The sequence below is a fragment of the Cheilinus undulatus genome, linkage group 6 (genome assembly GCF_018320785.1).
Source record: "Cheilinus undulatus linkage group 6, ASM1832078v1, whole genome shotgun sequence".
Lineage (NCBI taxonomy): Eukaryota > Metazoa > Chordata > Actinopteri > Labriformes > Labridae > Cheilinus > Cheilinus undulatus.
In genome coordinates this window covers 49,370,084-49,384,184 of record NC_054870.1, presented here as the reverse complement: position 1 = coordinate 49,384,184, position 14,101 = coordinate 49,370,084, and the positions used below count along the sequence as shown (strand labels likewise).

General features: G+C 37.7%; 1 protein-coding gene across 2 annotated transcripts in view; it reads right to left on the bottom strand.

Moving 5' to 3' along the window:
- tasp1 (taspase, threonine aspartase, 1) overlaps positions 1-14,101 on the bottom strand; it is a 56,825-nt gene that overhangs the window by 24,207 nt on the left and 18,517 nt on the right. For both annotated transcript variants that reach the window (XM_041790071.1, XM_041790072.1), the window contains exon 11: positions 737-847. In XM_041790071.1, the coding sequence (XP_041646005.1) occupies positions 737-847 (111 nt within the window). The remainder of the gene's footprint in view (positions 1-736; positions 848-14,101) is intronic.

Genomic DNA, 14,101 nt, shown 5'->3' with positions numbered 1-14,101 from the left:
ATTCCCTTTTCATTTTAATTCTTGATGGTACTGTTACTAAAGTCTTCTTTTTATAGAACGTGACAAATCTATCACAGAATTAGAGTGAGATGCCTCCACATCTCACACACTTCAGTGATTCCTCTTTCTAAAATAGGATTTATGGAGCTTTGTTTAACTTAATGTGCATCTTGAAAGGAAACAACAGAAGAATTAACTCTAAATTGACTTCATCCAGCCCATCCAAATGTCTCGGTGTAACAGATGTCCATGACAAAGCCGAGCTGGGACAGACTTCTAAAGGAGGCCAGGACAAGGCAGAAACCACCGCGTGTTTCCACATGTTCTCTGTCTCAGCTCTCAGCTCTCCCAGTGGTCATTCACAGACGCAGAAAACACACTTAACAAGGCTCTCTGAAAATGACCACTTCAGAGAATATGGCAAAAAAAACATAACATCTTCACATGAACTTTCAACGGGGCAATTATGTCTTCTAAAATGGTCTGTGGCTGTCAGCTGTGATGTGAGGAACATTTGAAGGCTCTGTTTAAACAGTGAAAATGATCCATAAATCAAAAGCTGTCTCATCTGATTCTATTATTTCCAGTGTTTCCAGTTGTTCCTTGTGTTATGCAACATCTGTTTGTCAGTTTAATTCTATTCGTGCATAATTGTGTGTCTCGCAAACACGCTCTTGGCTGGCAAACCAGTGAGTATGGAAATGAGCGGGGGTGGAGCTGCGTGTGGGTGACTCACTGATGAACTTGTTTTGCATAGCCTCCAGCAGTGCTTGGTGGGCATCTTCAGACTGCATGGCAGCAGAGCATTCCCGTGCCAGCATGGTGCGAATCAGATGCTCCCCACAGCCTGAGAGAAGACACACAGACACAACTTTGACCACGTACTGTAAATGGTTGTTTCTTTGGAATAGCTCAGACACAACTCACTAAGGTTGTTGGCTACACAAACACTGTATGACTGTATAAATGTCATGGTGAAATGTCACCATGAGTGAAATGTTTATGACACATAAACAAAGCTCACTCTTTATGAGCTCACACCATTAAATCAAGACAGAACACTGACAAGTGGTAATGAAGCTTCCTTTGACTGCTCACCAGACAGAAGTTAAAGTCAATTCTGATGTCAAGATTCAAGAGAATGTTTTTGTCTACCACAGAGACACTCAACATGTGGCTCTTTTGTGATGATTTGTGACTCTTTTAAGGCTTGGGAAAAAAATCCCCCTGATAACCTTAAAAAATTGGAAATTTTTACATCAGAAATGATCAATTGCAAGTCAAACAAACCAGTTGTATTAAATGGTAGACAACTTTATAATACAATTAAAAAAGGATGCAATTAACTGAAATTAACTACAGATTTTTTTTTTGAAAATTAAACGTTAATTCTTTGACAGCCCTAAAAATTATTTTTGGTCAAAAGCTCACACAACAGTTAATAATGATAATAATAATAAGGTGCTTTTAAAATGCACATGTGCAAAACATGTTAACAAGTAGTGTCTAGGGAAGTATTTCCTGACCATTTTTCCTTAGAGCCCTGTAGCACCACATTATTTAATAATGTAATACATTTTCAATTCATTATGTAATAACGCCGCATTTTGTAAGCCACTAAGCAGTTAGGGTTAGGGCAAGGTAGTAGGGTATACCCTGGAGCACAACTTAAGTCCTAAGGTTAAGGTTAGGTGTTTAGTCTAGAGCCCTGAAGGGGGGTTAGGTTTAGGCATAAGTCACTAAGCGGTTAGAGTTAGGGCAAGGTAGTTGGGTAGGGCATACCTTGGAGCCGACACTAAGTCCTATGGTTAGGATTATTACATAATGTGGTGTTATTACATAATGTGGCGCTACAAGCCCCCCTATATGTACTTAACAAAAGTGGAGGCCCCCCAGGACCCAAGAGCAAAGAAAAGTGACACACTGCCATCAAAAATCATCATAGATTTGAATTGTTTCACTGATAACACCCCCAAAAGGCCTAAGCATGCTTTTCTTATCAAAAGACCTTTGTCTAAATTATTTGATAACTGCTTTATCATGGCTTAAATCAATATTTACAAATCTATTTTTGGCAGACTAGGGCACTTGTTTAGCAGGAACCCACACATTGAGGCTGGAGTCCTTGTTTCTTTGGACACGGGAATGATTCCTGATCCAAGCGTTATTTAAGGCATATCTTTCCCCACTCTTTCTCCCCATATATACTGCCTCTCTTCAGCTGCCCCATTACAGATATAGGAAAAAAGCTAGGAAAAAAAACAAGAAAAAAGAAAGGTAGCATCTAACTAGCCTCGTCTAAAATGCACATGGCAGTAGTGAGTTCTTCTAAGTTCTCTTATTGGTCAAATGTCCTCTGAAGCAGCTGCCTGATGGAGCAGCTGGAATAAGTAGTGAAGAGAATTTGAAGGGTGCTCGGTGACGTAGACCGCTTTCCTTTACATTGCACATCTGTTGCACGGTGTACTAATAGCATGCAAGCATCAGTTATCACATCGCACTGCCCGGCATCCCATAGCCTAACACTTAGGGCTGGGAAATTAATCGCAAATTAGATTAAAAGGCAATATGGCCTGCTGCAATTTTCACATCGCAGAAGTTGCAATATTTCTTTAACTTGAAATGTGTCAATACCAGTTTAATAAATCAATTTTTTGCAGCGGCAGAGCTTTTATGCACATTATGCAAACATTCAATTGTCAATTTCTTATAATGGTTTAGACTTGAATTTGTTAAAAAATATACAAGATTAACCCAAGAATAATTGCATATTAAATTGGAATCGCAATATTTGGGAAAAAATCACAATTAGATTATTTTTGCAAATCGTTCAGCCCTAGAAGCACTGCACAGAATTGCCCTGTGAATTTTAGTAGCAATGTGCTATGATATAGAAAACAAGGAATGCAACCCAACCCAGTGCCTCGTGATTTCAAATCAAATAACTGACAGGATGAACGTTATGAAATTGAATCATGAGTCAAGTAAAGATGTACAGCCCTATTAAAAAGTTAGCCTGCAGCCATGTTGCTTTCAGATGTGGTTCCACAATCAGGGAAAAAAGGACTGAAGTAAGAGAACTGGCTCATGGTTCTGCACTCACTGTTCCATAGTAAGCTGTTGTATAACCAAAATATAAAGCAGAGCATGTCCGGGTAATAAGAGCAAAATCATCCCTTGTTCTTCCCTGAACAGCAAACAATGCCTGAAATTGGTCAGTGATCAACATGAAGGTTTTAGCACAGACAGTACCAACAATACATGCCCAAGAATTCAACACTAGTTAAGAATCAGCCTTTGGTGATATTAAATGTTTATTTCATAATTCCACCTTGATGTTTCCGTGTATTTACGTGATCATTTTGTCATTACTGTCAGTAATTCTAACACTTCTTGTTTAAAGCATCACATTCTCTGATACATATTGTTTCATAGTGGAAAAGATTACAGACTGTCTCAGCTCAGTTCAAAGATTTAGAGCTTCTGCACATATTTGAGCAGCATAAAGCTTATTTTTCTAATCAAACATGAAGGCAGCTCTGAGCTGCCAAGCACAACTGCCTTGCTCAAGGGCATACTGACATTAATTGCTGAATGAAGATGGTTTGTGTTTCTCACTGAGTTTTCTCTGCCCAGATTCCCAGCTGCTCGTGGAATTTGAAACAGAAACCACCCAGCATTAATCCCACATCTGTGTTGTAGGTTGTTGTGCATAGAAACTTTAAAAAATGTCATTATTAAACACTCCAGCAGTAATTTTATGTAAATAGTAATTAACTCATATTTCATGGTATTAGGTAAAGATTATTTTCCAACTGATTTGCCAAACATCAACAGAGTTGTTTACCTAAACTTGGAGAGTAAACGAGAGGAAACTATTTTTATTAGACCACTGACTAATAGTGGGGAGTTGAGACATGAAACAGTGGCAGGTTGGTTTAAGTGATTACAACTACATGTAAAACTAATGATTGTTTTGATCTGTGCAGGCTGAAACCAACTTAGTTTCCCTGCACAGAAACAAGGCTACACGACTGAGAAGTTGTGCACTGCAAAACTCAAATCTACGCAAGCACATTATTTCCAGTCAAAATATCTCATTATCTTACATTTGTCTATAGCCACATTTACCTTTTAAGTCTAAATAAACGCCTCGTTTTAAGTTTTAAAAAGAAAAATAGGACCAGAATTGCTTGTAATACGTAAAACATTACACTGGGGCAAGAAAATTGACCCTTTTAACTGTCTTGAAAATATTTTTTTATTTAGATAAGAGGTGATATTTGGAGAAAAATTCCACACCAATCCTTTCCATACATGCTTGATTTAAACCTGACATTTTTTAATCAGTATGCTCTTATAATGATAATTTCAAACTCAATTTCTGGATTTTTTACTGACAGAAATCTATTCAGATGAGATCATAATAGGAGCTCCACAGAAGCATATATTATAGGCAAGCCACATTATTCCTTATGATAAAAAGAGCAGTGAGGATGATGAACAGATGCACAGACGTCCCAGTGCACTTAACACAGACATTTTTGGATATCATTGCTCTGTTAACAGAGACTACAGTGTGCACTGCTCTTCATTAACTTGATTAGTAAACTTAGTTTAGCCTTCCACTCGTGCAGAACTGCAAGCTATGCTCCCTCTCCTTAACTCATCCTCCACTGCACTGTTTCACTTTTGGCCCACTAAGGCTGGAACCTTTTTTAACAGATTTTCTCCTAAAAGAATACAGTGATGTAATGTTTTGGTAAATAATCCATTTGAAGAGAGGTTTTTATTGAAAAGGCTTCTTAATAGACTCTACACACGGCAGGCTGTGACGTATTTCCGGTGGAAAATAAAGCCGCTTTACAACTTCCGACCAACGATTTTTATGTTTGTTTGTTTCTATTGTTGTTTGTGTTTACTCTTTATCATAATGGCATCCAAATGTGCTAAAGTGACATTTCAAAAATGGTTTAATAGTGCTGCAATATGCACCTTCAGCTAAATTCAACTTGTCATTGACAGTCAGCTTAGTAACTCATGCAAACAGCAAATAAACTGCAACATATCTGCCATCATACGCTGTTCTCTTTGGTGCTCAATCTCCCCAGTGGAAGTTTGGGAGCAAAATGCCATAGTGATTTGTGCATAGAGCCCATTCAAGAAACATGACCAGAGGAGCTGGGCAGCAGTATTTTTTTAGTTGCTCTTAAGATATAAGAAAAATAGACAGAAAATCAAAAATCTAGGATGAAATATTTTACACTGATATGTCTGACAGGTCATCTTTTACTCCTCTCAAGCCTGCCGCAGCCGGGGTCCAAAGGGGAAGGGCAGGCCTGACCCAAATCCCAGGCACGGACCACGCTGGTCTCTGGTTTGGGCAGAGAATCAAACCATTCATTAATATATGAGCATCCCAACTCAAGACGTTTATGTAAAATTTTCTTGCTGCATTAGCAGATTTAGCAATTCAGGTCTTATTTTTTGCTTTTGATATCTTGAAATTAGATATTTATCTGGACCTGTAAGGTGAACACAGCATTTAATAAATGCAATGAGATGTTTTTATCTAAAAATTAGACCTACCTTGCAAGGATTTGAATATTCTGTAGTACACAACTTTAAACATAGCCTCCATGCTGCTATTCTGGTCCTGTGCAGTGAGAAAAAAAGTCTGCAAAAGGCTTAGGGTAGATTAATTTATAGTAGGATGAATCATCAAATGACAGATTTACTATGCATGTCCTTTTAGGGTGAGATGCATCTATTACAGGATGGCACACATGAAACTTACTTTTTAAGTTGTAGGATATAAAGGTTCCATTAAAAAAGATTCATTTTGATATACTGTAGCATCTTGACTTCTTTTCTGCATGGCTGACGATGCACGAAGCACTTAAGTGACCATCAATGTGAGGGGCTTTTTGACTGGGTGGGTAAAAATTAAGTATTTGGTTGCATGTGGCAATGTTTTCTGACATTATATGATTAAGTTTCTGTGATTCAATAACTGTGTCAACATAAAGTGAGACAGTGTATTGGAGAGATATGAGATATGTTGTTGCAGTTATTACTATATTCTGGGTAAAAAACGGCCAAATCCTCTGAATCTATTTAAACAATTACTTGCACGTTGGCTGCACATCACACCTGAATTCTTCTGATTCTCTTCGGTAATTCACTATTTGGTGTAATTTGAAGCTAGTGGAGAAAGAGAGCTTTTGTTAGGCAAACCAGGAACCATAAAAGCAGAGGCAGCCAGTACAAATATCTCACCTTAATCTCAACCACTTCCAAGTCTAAGCTTAGCAGGTGTGCTGTTTTATATATAAAGAGATATGCTACCGCTTAAAGGATCAACATTTAAAACAAATATATTCTTCTTGCAAAGGAAAAGACAGATTAAAAATGTCATGCACACGCCTACAATTACTCATTCTCTGATGTAAAGTCTGCACAGACTCAAGACAAAGACAAGGAATCTAAAACTTGAGAAAAAACACAAAAATGTCTGGCAAAAGCTCCTGTGAAAACCCATAAAGACTGCATAATACAGCCTTGTTGTTTCTGTAAACACAAATGAGGGCCCCATTAAACATCAGGTAACTACAACAAGACTGAATGCAGGTCTGTAACTGTGGAGACCAGATGCCTGGAGCGATGTGAGGTTCGTATTTAACGAGAGCAGAATGTCAGATTGGCCAGGTACTCTGCCTTTTGTAACGTGTTACCGTAAACCCGCTATGTCCCAGGGAACTGAACATGGCAACACAAACAGAGTTTAACGGAAACTGCAGAGAGAAGCCCAGACTTAAGGAGAAATGCAATAGAAGAGAAGTGAGAGGCCAACAAATGTTGACATAGTGCTCAAGAAAGTAAAGGCCAGACAAAGCTGGCAGCTCTTTTAAAGCAAAGACATATGAGCAACACATTACAAAACAAGGAAGGAAAAAGAGGGACAAAAAGGAGAGGATTATGCTAAGGGTGGGAGATGTGGACAAAAAATCATACCATAGCATATTTTAGCAGAATGGCAATAGGAAATCTCCAAATTCATATTAGGGATGAGTATGATTGGCCAGATGAATAGTTAATGTCATATTCCTCTGTAGCAGGTGAAAGAAATACTAGTCTGTTAAACTAGCCAGTAAAATTTTCGGTCCAGTTCCACAATCACAGTCGGATACTCTACTTCAAGTGCAATGCACCTTCCAACTACTAGTAGCCACTGTAGCTCTGGTTAATGGCTGCCGCCATGCTGCCACCAATCTCTTCAACCAGCAAAAACAAAAGTGAACTGATAGCACCGATAGCATCTTGTAGAAACAGAGCAGTTTAGCACTACTTTAATGTAGAAAATAGGGAAACTTTGTAAGTGGAATGTGTCAGATTATATAACCCAAGCACTGAGTGACACCATTAAGAACAGGAATGTGGACGATAACCTGATAAGAGGATAGAAGGCTGCCCGAGCTAGCATTGCTACAGGGGTTACATTCTGCAAACCAACTTCACATTTTCTGCCCTCTGCAAATTGCAACAGCAATCCTATCTTAAGTAAATAGTGGTTAAGTCTGATTGTTTTCTTGACTTTAGACTCAGGACGTATTATATTATTAGGATAATATCAGAACTCACAGATATTAGCTAAAAAGTTACATATATGTATCAGCAGATATGAAAATGTATTCTTTACCACCAGATACAGGTTGTTGCCAAGGGGGGCACTCACTCAATGAGGCCTAAAAGGAAACCTGAACATTTTGAATGAAGCAGGTCAGGTCAGGTATGGGAGCATATGCCGGTTCAGCACTTTGCTGTTCTGGCCTCCTGATGGCCATCCTCCAGGCCTGTGCCAGGCCCATGCCCCATCTCTCCTTAGCTGACCCCTCCATGTCGCACACTGCCTCACCCTAGTGTCTGGACCAGCCCACCAGGTCCTGGGCCCCCAGTATGCACAAAAAAAGTGCAGCTACCATTCCCTTGTCATGCAGCTCACCCTTCCCATCATGTCCGCATCGGACAGTCTTACCAATGATATACCCAAAGATACATCGAAGGGAAGTTGTCACAAAGGACCCAGTCAGCACCTCTGGCCAACAGTCAGCGTCCAGGCCTCACAAGAGTCAGACTGAAAGACTCTGACTTTTGTCTGCATTCTAAGACACTGGTATTGCACACTGTCTTGCAAAGCAAACCCACCACCCCATACGCAAGTCCAAGTCTACGGTTGATCTCAGTCTTGCAATCAGCAGATCAATGGATTACACTACCAAGGTAGATGAACTGCTCCTCCACTGCCTTGGAATAAAGGAGACATTTTAAAACAACCTCTAATCTGCCTACCTATCCTCTCCTCTTTCGAAGCTTCACTTGACTTAGCCTCTTTTTGCACAGGAGACACTCGGTGTTCTTTACAGTGTGGATCAATATCAGCAAAAATGATGTTTGGAAATACTGTCATAACACCTACTGGCAAAAATCCAATATTGTGCATCCCTAACAATTCATTATTTGTATTAATTCATAGATTATCCAACCAGGAAGATCACTACTTGATATAGTTTTCAGTAAAAAATAACAATAACAAATGGTTGTCATGATAGCAGAATTCTAAAAAAATATGATTCTCGTAAAATATATCAAACCATAAAGAAATCTGTTTGATAACACAGAAACAAAATTAAAAGTCCTAGATGCCCAGTAATGGGCAATTTTTCAATCCTAGTTGTCAAAAACTGCAGATAAGCTCTTACATATAGTCACAGTATTTCTAAGTGATCAAATCTTCATTTTATAACAAATTGATGGGATCCAAAAGTTCAAAGCTTCAAGAACTTTGCTTATATCTTTAACCAATAAAAAGAGAGCTATCTAACTTGCACAAAAATCTTGATATCATCTGAAAAAGTGGAAGAAACTGGCAAGGAGTGAGGAAAATCCTTGCCCCTCACCAGTTCTTGCATTTTTTCCAAATGTTGCCAATGTATTGTTGCAGTTTATGCTGTGTGCAGGAGTTTGCCTGCAAGTTTTGATTATAATAGTACACAATCAATTGCATAATAGTAGGTATCAATGACTTATGTTATTGTTGCTAAGATATTAAGTAGGTATCAATATTATTTTAGATTTTTACATGCTCTAAATTAAATGAATTACATCTAATAAGTCCTTTTTAGACTTTAAATTTCAAAAAGATTATCTTTTGATCAATAAGCATATTTCTGTTAGTGTTTTTATGGTAAACAATCTATGTACAGCGCATTAGGCCTGACAACAATCTTAGTTTTCAAATCAAGATCTCTAAAACCACTGATTATCTTATATCTTATTGTACATCATACTGATATGCCTTAAAAACTATGTTTGCCCATTTCCAGATCATGCTCCTCATTTCAGAATAAAAATGACTGTTTTTCTGTGTCTTTTGATGGGAATGCCTTTCATGTTAGGAAATTAAAAACAGGTGCTGTACTGGAACACACATCATGCGCTCCATCCATACCCATAAGGAAAAGCTTTTTTTCTGTAACATCAAAGGCAAAGCCACAATATAGGAAAACAGGATGAGGTGAAAATTCATACAGAGTAAAGACCCTCACTTCATCTGCTGGGATAACTGATGAGAAGGAGATTATCACTTGGTTTACCTTGTTTAAAATCCTAAAACAGGATCTTTTTTAGTAAGATGAGCCTGAGATGTTTTCTTTGGACTTTCAGGACAATTTTTAAGTCCTTAAAATGTTTAAATATAAAATAATCAGAGCAGAAAGAGTGTTATGTTTTTTTTTTTTAAGATTTATTGATTTATTTCCAGTTGAGATACAGCCCACTATTTCCACAGGGTCAGTGTCTGCAGTGTTCAGTATATGCTATGGTTTGGCTTCAACTGACAGCACATGGCCGCCGGGTCTATTTCTGGAGTGCAGCCTGAGCAACACGAGATCGCTTGTTGACACTGGTAAAAACACAAACAACATTCAAACAGCATGTTGCTTTGCCTTTCGAAGGATTTTTGTTCATTTGTTCTTTTTTGGATGTGTCATTGTACAGTGATGGGTTGAATGATCGGAGGTCTGTACCTGATGTTTTATGTTGAAACTGACCCGGTCCTCTGCTCATGTCTGACTTCCTGTCTGGGTTGATCTGCTCTGTTCAGATAGACACATGCTGGCAGACAGCACCGCTGATAATATTATGGAGTGGAGCAGCACAGAACGGAATTATTGGCATTTTAAGAATCTAGAATTTGACTTGAAAAGGCCACATTAGGCTCCAGAGTATGCAGCACAGAAGGAGCCGTGACCAGATGGACTACATGGAGCCTTATGTACTTTCCAGGCCGAGCAAGGGACAGGCAATGCAAATTGGCTAAGGCTACAAATGCATTATTTTGAAACAACAGTATGCTTTATTCATACTTACTCAGAAATAAGTATTAAATGAATAACTACATCAATTGCTAAACTGGTAAGACAAGACAAAATTTCTTCTATTGACAGTTCATAATGTTGATCTGAAAGAAAAAAAAAAAGATGGAACTCCTATGCACACTTTGCAGTTAGGCTGTCAGGGCTACCCACCTCTGGCATGTGATTGATATTTATCATATGTTCTGATTATAGTCTGTTTATTCACACACTTACTTGGCCCCGTATTCAGATGATACTACTAGTTTCGAGTCGACACTGATGATTTTTTTTGTTGCGACTACTTTAACAAGCCTTTTGATCTGTATATTAGCATGAACATTACTGTAAGAATGTATTTTTGTACTTTGTGGCATCTGCTGTTGTGATTCATGCCAAAAAAAAATGTCCTCACTGTTTAATACAGGGTTTTTATTACATCGGAGTGCCTCAGACTTTCCGTTTTGACTGCCACTTCTATTATGAACCCTATCTGCAAATAATCTGGCCAGACATCCTTTAGTTTCTCCGTTTTATGCTTGTCCTCTAATCCTGAAGAGCACCTGATCCTGGTTACAATGTTTTGGACATCTTTGATCTTTTTGATTATTTTGGGCATTTTATTGTTTTTGATCAGGGGTGTCAAACTCACAGCCTGGGGGCCAAATCCAGCCAGTGGTACAGTTATATCCAGCCATATATCCCATCATATTTCAATTATAACCGGCCCATGAGGTCTGCAGATTTCTTCCAGTATAAAGACGTAAACTTAACAATACTTGATGCTTTCTCTTTCAGTGTACTGTTGTTTGACATTTTACTTGTATGTTTACTCGTTGTTTGTCTGTAACTTTGACTATGCTGCTGCTGTCTTGGCCAGGACACTCTTGAAAAAGAGAGTTTTAATCTCAATGAGGTTGTTCTCCTGGTTAAATAAAGGTTAAATAAAAATTAAAATTAACCTTGATGCTTTATTTCCTTGTTAAGTTATACAAATCTGGAAAAAAGTAAAGCGTAAAAGAAATGAGCTAAAAAAAAATCAGGTATGTGGGAAAATAAATGTATTTGTTTTCATTTCATATTTTCAGTTTTGCATCTCAAATTATGACTCAAACTTGTGATTTTGATGATTTTTATTTCATTCTGACTTATAATTTTGACTTTTTATTTCATATTTTGACCTTTTAGATTCAACATTTCAAACATTAAATCATATTTTGGCCTTTTTAACTCATTATTTAAAACTGTATCTAATGTTTTGACCCTTTAAACCCCTGACTGTGGCTTTTGATTCCCATATTTTTACTTTTCAGACTCAATTTAAAAATGTAACTAATATTTTAACTTTTAAACTCATGATTTTGACTTTCTTTTTCATATATTTGCCTTTTTCAAACATTATTTTTCTATTTTAATTTTATGTTTTGACCTTTGACATTAATAGGCTGGACTTTTATCTCAGATTTTTAACCCTTGAACCAATCAGTTTGACTTTTTAAACTTCAAAAATATGTATCATAGGTGCTAAGTTCTTTTCCTATTTTTATTACTGGTGAAAATGATGTTGACACCTCATGGTCATCACCTCTTAGGCTTTCAATCCAGAATCCAACCCCTGCTGTGATTGAGTGTGACACCCCTGCTTCTTTTGCAATCAAAAAATTGCAGAAAAATCCCTGGAAACTGTCTTAATCCTCGTTGCATGCCAGCTCCTCACTTTCAAAATGTTTCTGACATATTTGAATAATTTAGATATTGTGCTCTCTCTCACTCACTGTTGGATATAAATATGACTGAGAATCATTTAAATTTTATACTTGTTGATACCACCAATCTTAAAAATAATGGGGAATTTATTATCTAAGACAATTTCTAAAAAATGGCAGTCTTAAATTGCCAAAACATTGCCAGTATTTGGGCAATTTAGACTGCAATCCCTCATGAGCTCAGCACTAAACAGCATTTAGCAAAGTTTCAGTGGTAGGAATAACCTCCCTTTAATGGGCAGGAAGAGAAAAAATGGAGCTAAATAAAGAGAGAAGAGGAAAATGCAGAAAGGGACAAAACAAGCAGAGCAACAGCAGCAAGCAAGATAAATGTATGGCTTTCCTGGCCATAAGTCACTACAGACAAACATATCAGTCATACACTGAATACAGCCATTCAGCTAACACACAGAGATATGTTTTTGGTCTATCATCCATTGCTATGACTAAACTTCCCTCACTGTCTCACTGACTGTTGCTGATGATACATCCAGACAAGCTTCAGCAGCACAAACTGCTGGCTGTCTCAGTTGTTCAAGTCCACATGAGTCAAGCTTCGGCCTGTCTGGTCGAATCAGCTCGTCTCCACTGAAATGCATTAGGCTACACATCCACATCAAAAGATTTTAATGTTCCCCAGAAGCTATGTGGCAGACGTCGGCACATCTTAAAGACGTGGCCTAATACAGCCGCTCAAATTCACATTCAAACCAAACAGACCCAACCAGCAACATAGCTGCTGGCTACAAGAGGCACGCACGGTCATTTCTGGAAACAAAGCCTTATAAATAAGTTCAAGAAGAAAGAACTCCTGATTGAGATGGCAGATCGATCCTGTCCTTTTAACTCTTTAATGTCTAGTTTTGGACTTTCTGTATGAGTGAACTTTCTTCTCCAAAAACACAAATAACATGCTGGTTATATAAGTGATATAAAAGGTGGTTATCAGAGCAAATTTGGGCTTTTTTATTTTCTTTTATTTAATTTCTGAATCGGGCAGCAACACTGCAATTTGTATTTTCTATATTTAATTAAGATGCCATACACCAAGAGGTACTTCTTCTAAGGAACTATGATTTAACTGATCAACATTTCCAGCATCAAATATTTGTCTGTTGACTCACCAAGATCAAGCTGCTGGAATGAATTTCAATTCAACCCTTAGGCTGCATGCACACTGCAGGCCTGTATCTGATATTTGGACTCTGATCTGTTTTTTTGGTAGTTTGAATAGCAAGATCTTTATGGAATTAAGATCTTGTCAAATCAGATTCGGACTACTTTCATATATGTATGAATGAAGGAGTCTGAACAGACAAAGAAACAAATCAGATCTGAGCAAAAACAGAATTGAGCATTAAGGTGTGTAGTGTAAATGCATCCTTACACCCTCTTCACCCAATGCATTAACAGGGGTTTATATCTGTTTAAGGCATTCAGATACCATGTGGTAATCATGAATGCCTTATGTGCAAGTGCTTCATCTGAATTGGAAACTGAAGCTCTTTTTAGAGACCTGGATTATTTGGGGATGCATAATATTGGATATTTTACAGATACTGTATCTGATATTTCCAACCTCATCTAAGCTGATACAGACAATGACTGACACAAATCTTTTTTTTTAATCCTATATAATAGAGATGTGCAATATTTTTTCATGGCATCTGTATCAGAAGATATTCCCTTAAAAAGCTGATTTGCGGTATCTGCAGATATGAACATTTCTGCAGGTATTTTGGCTATAAAAATCTGCCTGTATCAGCAGCAAATATTGGCTGGATGAACTCATACATCAGTTGATTTTCAGGCTGGACCAACAGGCCTGTCAGCTTAAGTCTTTTTTTTTGTTCACCACCATTCCTTGCACTTTGAATTGTGTTTTAAGGACCGAAGTTTTAGATCAGAACTTCATTTAAATAT